The sequence below is a fragment of the Pavona decussata genome, unplaced genomic scaffold (genome assembly GCF_977016875.1).
Source record: "Pavona decussata unplaced genomic scaffold, jaPavDecu1.1 SCAFFOLD_28, whole genome shotgun sequence".
Taxonomy (NCBI): domain Eukaryota; kingdom Metazoa; phylum Cnidaria; class Anthozoa; order Scleractinia; family Agariciidae; genus Pavona; species Pavona decussata.
This window is the reverse complement of record NW_028145451.1, coordinates 3,117,348-3,132,198: the sequence shown is the minus strand read 5'-3', so window position 1 is coordinate 3,132,198 and position 14,851 is coordinate 3,117,348. Positions and strand designations below refer to the sequence as shown.

The 14,851-nt window shown below is 37.0% G+C and overlaps 1 protein-coding gene across 2 annotated transcripts; it reads right to left on the bottom strand.

The window, feature by feature from the left end:
- Window positions 1-5,505: 5,505 nt before the first annotated feature.
- LOC146485139 (L-rhamnose-binding lectin CSL3-like) lies at window positions 5,506-13,029 on the bottom strand. Of its 2 annotated transcripts, XM_085104116.1 has the most exons (6): window positions 11,627-13,029; window positions 9,066-10,122; window positions 8,330-8,416; window positions 7,011-7,276; window positions 6,426-6,725; window positions 5,506-5,835 (listed from the first exon to the last, which is right to left on the bottom strand). In XM_085104116.1, exons 3-6 carry the CDS (start codon window positions 8,391-8,393, stop codon window positions 5,800-5,802), a joined length of 666 nt encoding a protein of 221 aa, XP_084960242.1. In that variant the 5' UTR covers window positions 8,394-8,416; window positions 9,066-10,122; window positions 11,627-13,029; the 3' UTR covers window positions 5,506-5,799. The 2 variants fall into 2 exon arrangements, with proteins under 2 accessions (XP_084960242.1, XP_084960241.1); XM_085104115.1 differs by lacking the exon at window positions 11,627-13,029 and having other exon boundaries at window positions 8,330-11,039.
- Window positions 13,030-14,851: the final 1,822 nt, after the last annotated feature.

Below are 14,851 nucleotides of genomic sequence, written 5' to 3'. Positions count from 1 at the left end.
ACTGGGTTCATTTGGATTCCAATTTTGCATGTATTTGTTGTTAGCTTTACCGTATCTATTGGCAATATAACTGATTCCTCCACGCATGCCTTTTTCAACGAATTGATACATATCAATATCCGTGATTAATTCAAGTTTGACTTCAGTCATTTTCAACATTGCATCCCATGATAATCCAGGAGATGTGAAATAATGACATGGATCCAATCTATAATATTCCAAACATGTTTTACGGAAATTTTCAAATACATCAGCCAGCAATAATACATCAGATTTGAGATATAAATCATGGTATTCGCCCATGGTTTTCAATTGAAATGTATTCCAAACATTTTGTGCATGACTGTATTCTTCATCAGTAATATGTGTATTATTCATTTGACTGTAAAATTCATCTTTGGTTGGTAATTGAGTATCATTGAATTTATCAAAATTACTCATATAATCGTACGGATAAACTCCTTTTTGTTTCATTAATTGTAATTTACGACCTTTGAAAACTTCACTGGTATATTTGAAGGCATCTTCTGGTAGATTTTTTGCAAGATTTGCCAATGATTGATTCATAAACTGAAGACTGTCGATAAATACCAAATTATAACCCAACATGAATGCCATGTATTTCTCCATATTATTTGGGATTACATTAATTTTGTGTTGTCTGGTTTCACCTTTTTTATCCACATAAGTATTGGTCTCAATAATTTTACCAATTTCTTGCATTATAAAATGACTATCATATCCTTTCAAATTATGAAATATTACAGGGATTTTGTTAGTTATTGTAAAATCCCTGTTACATTGATTATGGGCTGAGCCACGGAATTCGCCAGTAATATGACAATGGTCTCTGACACGTCTATCTTTTTTGGTAAATGGTTTGCAACAAATATGACAAGATGTTGCTTTTTGGAATTTGTCTTCATCTTCTGGAGACATAACTAATGGTTTATTGAATTTGTATTTAATAGTTTGTCTGCAGTATTTGACTTCATCAAGCATTGCTTGCATGAATTTGTAAACAGCTTTTTCTCCACGATAATATTTTATTGGTTTGGAATATTTGTCATCATAGCAGCATACAACTTTGTAACCATAACCGCAATCAGTGTGTTTTTGATAAGCTTCAGTAAAAGATTGTTGGTTAGATTGATTACAACCATGAATTGGTTCAGTGATTGCTTCAAAATCTGCGTATATCACGAATGGCGCTTGCATTTGTTTATTATAATTTTTGAATTCTATTTTGGAACCAACTTCGGGCATTTTGATTGATTGTGTTCCATTTATTTCAATACATACTTCCTTGTGTTTCAACAATATTTCTTCCTTGGAGAAACATTGAAGGCAATGCATACAAAAATGTTTTTTATTTTTATTTCTTGTTTTTCGATACATAAATCTATTAAAATTTTTAATATAAACATAATGTTTGTTTTCATCATCTGAGATTAACAGCAAATTCAATACATCATCAAACTTTTCTTTTGAAACATAAATTGGATAAGTTTGTTTGTTTTCAAAACCGAATACGTTGATGTTGATATTGTTTTGGGTTTCAATTTTGTTGTATTGTTTGACTGAAACAGGGAATTCAATGTTATCATAATTCAATTGTTTGACAAATGCTTTATCAGTTTTTTTGATTCTTTGTGGATTATTTTCTCGTGGATTCAAATGTCTGATGTGACACCATCGAAAGCATTCATTGTCTTTATTCTTGAGATTTATCAATCCACATTTGTGATGTTGAAGTTCAGTTGGAAGTTTAATGTAAGAACTTCCAGTAAGAGGCTGATATTTGATAATATTAATGTAATGTCCATTGATTGATTTAATTATCCAAGCTGAACCTTCACTAATCCATTTGTGAATATCATTCATAATTTGTTCAACATTAACATCCAAAGATTCTTGAAAATCATTGGCATTAGTTATTGTTTTTGGTTTACTATTAAAATATCCAATTCTGGAGACAGTTTGGTTTCCTTTTTGTTGTTCAAAATAAATTGTCAAAGTTTCAATAAATTTAATTCCTTTCATTTGAGTTAATAATTGTTTCATAAAATGAGCAATAGCTAATCTGGTTGAACTCATTTGAATCAAAGGATCTGTTTCATTTTTAATTCCAACTTCATAAGATTTGTTATATCCCTTGAATGCTCTTGCAACTTCTGTGATTTGAGTTCTCTGTCTAGGAATCGGAGCCATTTTCTTTTTTCGAGGCAATGGAACTGGACGTCTTGGTATTAATTGATTATCAAATGATACTTTTGGTTTATCAACAAATTGTTTTGGAGGTGGAATTATGTTGTTTCTTGGTTGAACAATTGGTCGATCTCTGAATTGCATTGGCGGTTTGATGATTGTATTCTCGTACTCTTTTACCATTTGTTTGACTGATTTTCGTGGATAGGGTATTGGTTTCACTTTCTTGGTTCTCGGCATTGGAACCGGTTTTTGTTTAGCGATTAATAATTCAATTAATTGATTTTTCGTTAATTTTGATAAATTATTTTTGTTCATTATAATATTATACGACAGATTATTTTTATTGGGTGTGTTTGACAGTTTTGCTAATGAATGTCGACTGTCAACAACATTCATGCCAGATATCGGTTGTACATCTGACGGGTACGTTTTCTTGTTTATTTTTTGTGGCAACATGGCCTCAAATTCCATTTTTGTTCATGAAATCTAAGGTCATAATTACTGTCACAATATTTTATTAATTATTTACCAAAATTCAATGTTTGGTAAATGTTCTTGAAGTTGTTTTTTAAATGGAAAGTTACCATTTTTGATTTTATTGATTATTGCATTGTATTTTTTATCAATTTTTTGTTTCTCATCTTCTGTAAACTCATCATCTGATTCCTCCAATTCAATGTCCATTTTGATTGATTTAATTGGTTTTTCAGTTTCAATTTCAATCTTTGTTTTGTATTTCTTGGCTTCATGAGCGTGTTTAGCATTTTCTGAACGAGTCATTAATTCAAGGTTATTAATGCAATTATTTTGTTTATTGGAGTCAATGTGATTTATTTCCATTTTATTAGGAATATTACCTTTAATACATTCAAAAACAAATCGATGAATAAAATATTGTTTACAAGGTAATCCAATTTGTGATAATCTGGTTGCCATATAACCAGAAGTATGTATACATCCAATTGAACATCTTTTGGTTTTTTTATTAAATATTTGACCAAATTTGTTGGCTCCATAGTTCGTATAAACTGGATGATAATAAAATACATCACATTTTATTTCAACATTTTGTGTTGATTTGTATTTCATTCCTTTGCATTCATTTCCTTTGTATATCATGTTTTGTTGTCTAGTCACAAGCGCCAAATTTTCAATCGAATTGTCTTGTTTATCATTATTGATATGATGTATTTGATAATCTTCTGAAATTATTTTTTGGTTAACAGCTTCCCAGATGAACCGGTGGGCTCGGTATATTTTTTTACCATTTTGATTGTAAACACTTGTTTGCAAATAACCATTTGGATGTAATGTCCCTTTTCTGGGAACCAATCTCTTTTTATTAATAATATATCCATCTTCTGATCCCGCGTAATTATTGTAAATTGGATGACAATAATATGTTTTACCATCATAAATAACAGTGTTTGTTGCTGGGATTTGCTTTAATGAATTCTTACCAGCAGAAGAATCCACATATTTTTTTTCTGATTTTTTTGTTCCACTCATCTCGGACACCCTTCGGTAATCACCAAAGCTTTATATCATTAAGGTTAAAAAATTACAGTAAATGTATGAGACCCAAAAAATACATCAAACATAGTCAAACAACCCTTGAATTCATTGATGATTAATCATTGTAAAGTGGAAAATTAATGTCATCCAAATCGTTACACATTCTGTAAAACATCTTATTAATTATTTTATTTTCTGTGCGTGTAAACTCACAATCATTGTCTTCCATTGGTGGAAATTCCATTAATCTATTGACAACTCTCAATTCATCTTCATTATATGAACTGTTCAAAAATTCTTTTCTGGCTTTGTGCATGTGTTTCATATTTTCAGAGGCTGTAACCAATTGCAAATTTACAATTGAATTGTTCTGGCGATTGGAATCAATGTGATTTATTTGCAATCCAGGAGAAATATGTGTCTGATTTACGGCCTCATAGACGAATCGATGAGCGGGGCATGTATTGTTACGTCCCGGAGAAATTATATAATAACCATTTTCAGATAAGTATCCTTTTCTAGGTTCTAATCTTTTTCGGTTGATTATATAACCATCAACTGAGGCTCCGAAATTTTGAAATGTTGGATGAATAAAATATGTTTTATCATTGTGATCAAATTGGTTGTTACTCATTTTTCAAATATAAATAAGGTTACATAAAATTGAATAACCGGTTTAAACCAGTTTTGAAAAAAGCAAGGAAAATTTAGGTTTTTAGGTCAAAAGCTAAATTTAGGTTTTAGGTCAAAAGCTAAATTTAGGTTTTTAGGTTTAGGGCTGAATTCAAAGGCTGAAATAGTATTTTATGTAGTTATTGGGGTGAGATAATGTGTGGTTTATGGGGTTTATAAGGATTTGTATGGGATTTTTTATCATTTTTTGAAAAGTGGGTTGATACCCTCATATATCTAACTACTCTTTGGGACTTTTTTTTATGCACAAATAATAAGCTGACAAACAATAAGCGTCTTAACCCTAGCCCCAAGCCCAACCATAACTTCATCTTTTGGGCTATTTCTTTGACTCTGGTCCCTTGGGAGTTCCAGAGGAGGTTTGCGGACACACTGATTCGCTTGGCAGCTTTTCTATGAATATTTTTTTCGGAAGGCCAAAAATCGTATTTTCTCCATTGGGGGGTGTTAGCGAATTGGCCAAAAATGACAAACTTTTTAATCTTTCATTTTTCCAAAAAGTCAGGAGCGAATGAGTTGCTGTTGTCAATAACTTGCCTGAGGTACCCTTTCCACCCTTAAAAATCCCGAAACCCCATGGTGTTGCTGAACGTCTTCGCATAATTAAGTTTAGAGTTTTAGTGTGAACGATGCAAAATCCTCGATAGGGGACTCGAAATGTTGTTATTTTCATTTCTCAACACTCTGAAATTTATATTAAAATCTTTGCTAAATTCGATCATGGAGGGCATGTGATCATGCTCTGATGTACGCGCTCTAATGGGCAACAGAACATAAGGTACATCCTTATTACTTGATTTTAAACCCTTTTTATCTAAAATATCGCTTAAATCGGTTCGTATACCTACAGATTCGAAATAAGGGTGGGATCCCTGAAAAAGTGGTAGGGATGAGGTTTCGAATGCCGCCACAATCCCGTGGAATCCCCCGAACACTGGTTATGACTGGAATACTGTTAACTATTTTTGGTTTAACTTGTTGCTCAAAGTGCAAGGTTAATTGCGTTTGACTTTGGAAGAACGCACTCCTAATACAGATTAATGGAGTCTAGGGACAACATTTATTGGATGAATGGAACGAAAATCTGGCATCGCCCGCAGATTTTGCAAGGGCGGATGACATCATCACCAACTTGGCAAAGGGGCGAGAGCCTTGTTACATCGATCGCACTCCTTAATCTTTGATTATTACTAGTACAGTAACCACCTTTGTTTTTCATCGGAGCAAACTATGACAACATCAATCACTCTGGAGCATTTTCACTTTTTAACGTTTATTTCCCATCTATTTTATTACACCTCATGCAGTTTCCCTAAGTATCAGTTGCCGATCAGTTGTCGTTTGCCCTTCTCTTGTCTGGACATTTCCGTATACTTTATATTACTCCGGATTTCCCTTGAGGCACTGGTATTTTACCTGAAAAAAAAAAAAAAACAAAGACAAGAGAACATAGAATCAAGCTGCCAGATTCTGGAAAATCAAACGTTTGTCAACGTTACCTTTATGACGTGTTTAAAAATCCAAAAGTAGCTCAGCGACTACCGGGGGTTGTATTAGGCGTACTATCATTTTAATGGAGCAGTGTCTCCTATTGTGAGAGTCAAGGGAAACGTTAAAGTAATGGTGCAATTTTGTTAACAATAACCCTTCTATAACAGAAACTATATCAATCATTTCTATCTGAGGATGGCTAGGATGGAAATGGATTGGCACTTGAAAATGTGGCCAATTTTTAAAAGTTCCTGCTGTGGATTTTGGAGAAATCCCTGCAAACAGATTTTAGTTTACTAGCTCTTCCTCGGAGAAATCATTTCATATTTTCCTCCTGGTGCTCTAACAGCGATTTCACGTTGAAGAAGAGGTTCTTTGTCAAATAGTTGAGGAGCAGTGTTGTCCAACATACAGCAAAATCTCCTTAACAGGTTCGGAATGAACAAAAACGAAACCTTTTCAGGAGCAAATTCAGTGTCACAAAAAACTGTGCAATCGGCCTTAACATTGCCTACCTCCAGATATTTTTGGGTTAAGAGGCACGGATCGCCTCCAAACTTTCCATTGGTGGCCACTAGATCGCAGTGCTGTTTTCCTTGGCAGTCATGCCTCACAACCGCCATGGAGGTGCTTATTCCACACTTAGTGCTTAAGATGAACCACCCACAGATGTGTGCTCCCTTCAAACGGCCATAGTTTGCGTACACGACATTGATCCTCCGTTGGTTGGGGCATTCAATTGCATGTCGTTGTCCTTCACAAACTCGCACCACTTCTTCAATTCCCGGCTTGGCCTTCACGCACTTGTACGACACCTGTTAATTGAGAAGGAAACCTAACGTCACGTACGTCAATCCCTCTCCACAAATGTCCAATACTGTCGACCTAAAACGACCTGAAAAAGCCATTTTCGACCCCTACAGATTGATCAATTTTGTCCATTTGAACTGTGCTCGCTCTCAAAGCGTGACAATACAAAATACACGCTTTTAAACGCGCATTTCGGGGTGTGACGCTTTGAGAACGAGCCGGCATAGTTATGTTCATAATAAAAAAAAAAAAAGAAGAAGAAGAAGAAGAAGAAGACGGTTTGCACATACCACCAAATACTTTTTGATGAGGAAGCAGGGTTCCCCATACTCTGAGACAGAAGCATGCATTACACATGAGGACAGTCCTTCGCATTCATTTTTGGTGATCTCCAGGGCAGCGGCTGTGTGGCAGTTTGTGTTCCAGTCGATATCCCAGAACCCCTTGCACACGCCACGAGCCCATCTTCCAAAATCGGCAGAAACGATCTCAAGCTTCTGGTCTCCTTGGCAATCTATTCTGTACGCACTGCCCTGGCACACTGTTTTGGTTCTTACTACGGAAACAATGGTATATTGATACAACGTTGGCTGGCTGAACTAGTTAGCAACGTAACCTGCCATATGGTCCCCGCGTCTGAAATTTACATCAACCAACCAGAGGTCAAAAGCGGGTCAAAAACTAAGTTGAGGTCTTCCTTGAATTAGCTAGCAACTTAAAGTCTAAAGCGACACCGAGGTGCGTACTTCCTTAAATAAGCTAAATAGCTATGTGTGGCTTCGATTTGGTCTGGAAAGTATTATAACTATACGTTTCAGGTCTGAAAAAGGGTAGTGAAACGTACGTACACACATTTTTGGTCTGAAATAGGCAAAGCTTTCAAACGCGGGCTACACACCCCACCAAAGGTTTTGAGGGCTTAAGCAGTTGAGAAGATTATGAACAATAAAACCATTCAGTAACAAACATGTTCAAGCCGGGGCGTGGGAGGGGGGGGGGGGGGGGGTTGCATGGAGTTTGGGCTGTTGATTTGCGGCTCAGTGAGATTGCCTCGTCTGACCCTATTTTACGTTTTAACACATAATTGTCCACCATGCCCTTGTGTCCGGACCTAGCGCTGAAAAACCGTTCTCGTTTTTCAGGTTAAAACAGCGCAAATCTATAGCTACAACCCAGTTTGTTATAAACTGGCCAAATTTAGATTGTGTGCCAAAACAAACTCCTCAATAACTAGACCGTATTGGGCCACACAAACACGTCTATATACCTGAAGTGGAGGAGTTAACGTTTTCACCTAAAAGCTTTTTTTCGGATTATAACAGACTAGCCACTTGAGTTGTACCATGAATTAACTCATCTCTCTCAAAAAAGGTAACTCTAGATAAAATCAAGCACATTGCTTCATGCAGTAGGTATGTTACTGTTTCAACGCATGGAACTAAACTAGATTTGATTTAAGTCAGGACTGCGTTTTCATGAAAAATGTTCCTCTAAGTAAACGGCGAGATATGATTTCAGTGTATTCGGGGATTGTTCGTTGATGCAAAATGCGCTGTCTCTTCAGTTCTGTTTTTTTCGACGCAATTTCAGGAAACAAGCTTTTTCTTACCGTCATCACAGCGAATCTCACTCACAGCCAGTCCAAGGATGTATATCGCCCAAACCGACCACATTCTCAGGACTTCCTTTTAACAATCTAAATAAAGGACACAAGAGATAAGAACAGTCGAAAATTTGTAATTTATTATAAAATGGTCGCCTTACTCCTCACACGAATGGGTGCTTTAATGTGTTACCGATTTTTGCAGGCCGTCTCCTGAATTAAAACAATCCAGAAAAATGTTAGTTTAATACGAATACGAAAAAGCCTCCAAAAAGTGGCGATAATTAAATCCTAGAAGGAGTCTTGAATGTTTAAGGTTGGATCAGAGGATTCCCAGCAGATGATGGTACCTTCTCTTTTGTCTTTCATTTATCAAATTAAACCACCGATATTTCTTTGCTTCAGTATCTATCTCAAACGTTTACTCAAGTTCCAAGTTTATCGATTGAGTTTATGACTGTAAAAGCAATTTTTGTGATTTTTATAAAATAACATCAGGTAAAGATGCTAGCTAAAAAGGCCCAATAATTTTAGTTCAGTACATCTTTTCTTCTAATTTGAGGACGTCGCAAATGTCTGAATTTAGCAAAACGCAACTGAAAAATTGAAAAAAAAAAAAAAAAAAAAAGAACTCGCCCGAGGAATTCAATGAAAAAAGAATTGTAAATGTGCGAGATTCAAACTAAGGACCAACTGTTAATTATTAATCGGTTATATATATACGCTTCTTCTCTATACTTACCAAATCAATCTGTACTTTAATAGGCCGGCACACTCCTCGGAATGATACTTTTTTCAAACCACGCAAAGTATTAATGCCGTACGCCATCCAGGAGGTATTCCTTGTGGGAGCTAATAACCATACGAAAACTCTTTTTTGAAAGAAAGTGTAATATAACGCCTTAGCCACGGTTATTGTTTTCCTTTCCAAATAAACCATTGCTGTCTATTCCTCGTCTTCTCCCTTGAATTAACTGTAATCCAGTTGGGTAATGTTAAAGCGCGCTCTCGTTGTCCCACGGTTATATAACTGGGAGCTTATTTAAAATTTATCCGCCTTCTCTTACGAATTAACCAAAACTCCTGGGCGGATATCTCCCGCCAAATTATATTATCTTCAAGCACGAGCTTCCAAATCTTCGCTTCCATAGTTATGGTACGCCATTCAATATGGTGTTGACGTTCCTGCCTTGTTCTATGTAGGAGACTGATGTGTTTCTAATTAACAAAGTAGTAAAGTTACCGCCAAAAATGTCGTTGATTCGTAATGATTCCTTACAGGGGATCTACGTCTAATAATTGTTGAAAAGTCGTTTTTAACAAAAGCTACCCCAGTACACTGTGGCAATACAGACAGTACAGACGCTAGCTGAGAGACGCGTGAAGACAAAATAGGTTCCCTTTTCCCTCAGATACTAAATAACTGAACGAATGTTTATTGCAAAACCTTGGATTTAGTTGGGCAGCGTAACAGACTAAACATTTCTTACAAGCTAGCCATGCAGTTATACTGACTTGAGGTGCTTTGCAATGTCTTGTTTGTCTTGTTTTGTTATACTGTGCAGGAGATATGTTTGCAACATTTAAGTGACATGCGCTACCGGCCTTTGAATTTAATTCCTTCTTAAATAAAGAAACTCTAATAATTGCTGAATTATCGTTGTTGGTTGAGTGAGCCATGCAGACTGTTTGAAGACATTTGAAGTGAACAGGTTACCTTAGTTCTTTTTCCTTCACCGCTATAAATAACTATTCTTGATAGCCAAAAAGCAAAATGGAACATTTACAGCAAAACTTCACTGGATTAAAAAACTGAGGCAAGTTTTACGCCTTCTTTTCCATGGTTATCATGGTGGTATTGCGTGCAATGTCTTGTTTGTGTAGTTTTATTACACTTTGCAGGAGAACAGAGGAGACTAATAAAATCGACACGTTCTTTGTTCACAATAATTTCTAAAAAATCGTTAACTTTCAAGTCAGAGAACTTCTTCCAAAATATTACTCACACATGCAACCCAACAAGAACAAGAAAGATCTGAAAACTTATTATTAATACAGGCTAAGCACCATAAAAAGCCTACTTACCGCAACATGGCCGAATTCAAGAGACGTCTGCGAGACGACTTTGTACACTTATTTAACATCTACTTAATTTTTGAACGCATAAACTTACCATCGAAAAACTTCTGTGGCACTTTTCTTTATTGAAAAGAACACTTGGTTACCGGGTGGCGGCATTTAATATTTTTCAGCCAAGTATTTCTCGGTTTAGTGTGGTTTGTCTTGGACGGCTTAAATGTCTAAGATGTTTACCGTTAAGGCTGAAGGCGTTTATTTCTTCATTACTCATAATTTTACTGACAAAACTAGTTATTAAAGACAAAACTTTCAAAATATAGTTTAGAACTGTGAATAGAAAAGCTAACATAATCAAAGAAGAAAAGGTTGCATCAGAGATCACAAAAACTGAAGTTCACGAATTTTACACGAAGTTGTCGCTGAACTGTGATTATTAGTTCCAGCAACCTACGCTCACAAAACGGAAACAAAAAATTGAAATATTGTATGGAAGAAGTTCAAATAAAGATATTTATTTCAATATTTGTTGTGGAAAAGGTTATTACATTGCTTAAGCCACTGGGTTTGTTGATCTAACTTGTTGCCAAGTGAGACCTCCATAACCGTTCACACCGCAAAAATAAAATTGGCGCCGCGGAACTGATAAACAACGGGTGTTGTTGTAGCGGTAGTCGCACTTGTTATACTTGTTAATCACAACACAGGCAGACCACCCTCTTTTTGTGTGGTGTAATTGCTGTTTGGAACTTGAGTCTTTATATTCACGCGGCAAGATCGGTTGAAATTTTAGTGGAGTTATTTAAGTCGCCTTTTACCTGTATGTTAAAATAACGTTTTAAGGAAATGTTGATTGAGTTACGTGTGGTGTTTTTTTGCCATTCCGAGCCGTAGAAACCTTTCTCTGGTGAGTTTACTGTTACCAGGCTGGTACTATTTCTTTCTAGTACCGGCCTTCGGCCGGTAACAGTAGACTGGTAACTCCACCGACATAACTGGGTACCTCTTTGTAGTACTGGCAATTATCTTGGCGACCAGTATTACTTTGAAATTTGTTGTCCATTGTGCATAAGGTACCTGTCTGTAGTACTGGCAATTATATTGGCGACCAGTATCGCGCGATGTGTTAGCATCAAGATGGTTGTTACGTTGAGATACCTTTTGATGATGTTAGATTTAGTGTAAAAAACCCCGGCCAAATGGGACATTTTCCTGGACACTGGAAACCAGTCGCGATTGGGGTCGTGAGCGCGGTTTCCATAAAATCAGGTATAATAAAAGACTAGATAACACTCTATACCATACAGTGCAAAATAAACCGATGTTGCAGCGACTTTTCTCTCTTGGGATAACGAAGATCTCTCGACATCAACGAAACCAATCGAAAGAACCACAGGTCTGTGAGACATTTATACAATCTGCAAACTGCTGCCACTACAAAACGTAAATTAAGCTATATACAACCACAAGATATCTTCCGTGGTACGGTTGTTTCCCTGGCGGTTTAAGTTGTCTGGCTGAACTGTAGTCGTTCCCTAGCTTGTACGAGCGAATGTGGACCGTTGACGACCTCCTTATCTTCCAGCTCCTTCTAATTACCCTCAAGGTTTGTACCCTTGTACGCTCGAGGGAGATTTATTATTTCTTCACATACACTTTTAATCGTTGTTCAAAATCCCTGGTAGGTCTGTACATTCCAAGTAAAAACACTAAAACGTAAAAAAAAAGAAAGAAAAAGGAATTGAGTAAACAGACTCGTCTTCTGTCAGTTTTCAAGCTGGTTAGGGGCCACTTCAGGCTCCGTTTTAAGGTACGCTTTTCTTTTCGCAGTACGCGCTTTGTAAGTAATAATAGACACGAATTCTCGTTCTCATACTATTTTTTGTTTTTTCACAGAATAATTTGGAAACTTGATAGTTGGAACTCGAAACGATCTTCAAAAAAAAAGTGATAAAAAAATAAAAGTCTAATTTTTTCAATCTTTTTGCTACGAAAAGTGTGTTTTGTTTGAAATAGAAAATTTTTGTGTTAATTTCCTTCATTGGGAAATGACATTTTCTTTTTAAACGGGATAACGGTGATTTTACAAACACTGAATTTGTTCAGGCTTTGTGCCACCAGGTTAGTGTAGATTAAAGGGGTAGTGTCACCTATTTTTAGTGTCACTTTGAATAGGGAAAAAACATACTTGTATCGATGGAAACGATGAAATAATGGTTCAGTTTCGTAAACAATGACCCTACTAGTGCACAGAAACTACTATTAATCATTTTTATCTGCGGATGCTAGCATGGAAAATGGATTGCAACTTGAAAAAATTGGTCACGTTCCTCCTGTCTATTTTGGAGAAATCGCTAAAAACTGGTTATAGTTTATTCTTCCTCGGAGAAATCATTTCATATTTTTCTCCCGGTGCTCTAAGGGCGATTTCACGTTAAAGGAGGGTTTCCTCGTCAAATATTTCAGCAGTTTTGGCCATCATATAGCAAAATCTTCATAACGGTGCCCCTTTATTTTGGTCTTTACTCAAAAGGAAGAAGCCAAGTGGATATCTTCTTACATTTATTTTAAAGGCCACACAGGCTACTGGTTCATTATGACACTGAATGGTTCTTGAAAACAAAGGGAATAGTAAGTAGACTATAAAATATTTCATAGTTCATGTGTTTCACACATTTGCCCCTAATCCACAACTATTCACGTATTTTCGTGTCTCTCAACCCATAAAAAGTTCTTATTAACCGAGCGGGAGGTCTGTATGGGAGAATCTTGACCGAGGTCGCTAGTACAGACCGAACGCAGTGAGGTCTGTACTGGCGACCGAGGTCAAGATTCTCCCATACAGACCGACCTAGCTCGATTAATAAGATGTTTATTATATGGCCAAACAGGAAATCAAAAGGAAAAAAGTATATTTGTTCCCCTGCGCGGGCTCAAGCATTTAGCTGACTTACTTCTGTCGCTAGTCACCAGTCCAAACGGGACAAAAATAACTGTTCAAAGTACAGCTTTGTACAAACTTCGTCAGTGAATGAAGAAAAAATAACCGCTGTTTTCCTAAAGGCTCAACGAAATTTTTCTAAAATGCGACCAAAAGTGCAACAAATTTTAATGCCAGTCTGTGCCGCGATCGCTAAGCGATCAGTTCTCATTCAGCCTTGCGATCTTTGACTGATCACCACAGAAAACGTTAATGTTAAATGTGCAGCCTTCAAACTTGTGAATATGTGCTCCGGCAAAAATTACTTGAGGTTGGATTTGTTGGACTGTGAAGACATTTTGCTGAGTTGTAGTGGAGGCACAGACTTGGTTTTCTTCGAAAGGAGCGGATGTATCTGGTCCACGATTCAGGACTGTAGACATTTCTCGCTGTCGAGATGCTGAATGGTAGCTGTCGAGGCTTTTCAAATTTTTATGACCGCTTAGCTGTGCAACGAAATTTGGCTGAACGTCTGCTTCGAGGAGTCGTCCAACACTGGTCTTCCTAACGGAGTGATTAGAAACCTTCTTCTTGTTTGTTTCATCGAGTTTGGCTGAGGCAAAGGCGTCTTTGAGGAACTTGCCAATTTCATTCTTTCCGAGGAGCCTATCCAGATACCATACTTTGTCACTTGGTTTTCGTCGGTGATTTAGGGCGAGATAAAAAGGAGCGCTAGCATCTGGATCTAACATGGGCTTCGGAACGATGGCTTCGAAACGCTTTGTAAAATTCCACTGGGCATCTTGACTTGTTTTTGCATACGGTTTCGGTTCAAAGGCTCTTTGATGGCCACCATCTTGTCCGGTGCGTGTTTTGCTGCCTCTTTCTGACTTCCACACAAGGTATTCAGAATCGGTTTCTGGATCATTGGCCAAGCCTACATCACCCCAACACAGCTTACGGCTCTCATCTCGAATCCTCCAGCCGAAATGGAGGGAAAGAAACCACCACTAAGCCCTTTGTAATGATTTATGATCCTGAACACCGTACTGGCCATTTTCAAAAAGTGCATCTTCTTCAGCTTCAGTTAGCTCTCTTGTGGCATTTGGACGATTTCCTTTTCCTTGGCAAACCAGGTTCTTTCGTTTGGCAGCAAGAACCTCTCTGGACTTGGAGAACTCGTTATCCTTAAGAATGTTGATCAGACTTCCTTTTTCATGGAAGTGGCGTTGAAAACTTCGCTGGAAGCCGCTCAATGTACACGGTTCGTACTCGGTGCCATCTTGTTTACGAACGGAGATAAAAAATTCAGACAAAGGAAGGTCGAGCTCGTTGGCAGGTATGTTTTCAATTGCTCTAGACTCTTTCTTTGACTCACAAAATTTCTTTCTTGCGTTTAAGTCGCTCTTAGTCTTGTATTGAGTGTTTTTGGATTTTTGCGCTTGCCGAAAAACCTCGCAATTTCGACTTCATCTTTGCTCGTAGCTTTCTCGGCTGAACTCAAATTTGCCAACGCTTGCTCATTCTATTTA

Bases quoted from the DNA above. Each gene is read 5' to 3' on its own strand.
- LOC146485139 (XM_085104116.1), bottom strand. From the start codon at position 8,393: ATGTGGTCGGTTTGGGCGATATACATCCTTGGACTGGCTGTGAGTGAG. The intron at 7,277-8,329 runs GTAAGAAAAAGC...TTGTTTCCGTAG, and splicing joins TGAGATTCGCTGTGATGACG to TAAGAACCAAAACAGTGTGC. The intron at 5,836-6,425 runs GTAGGCAATGTT...TTTTTTTTTCAG, and splicing joins TAACCCAAAAATATCTGGAG to GTAAAATACCAGTGCCTCAA.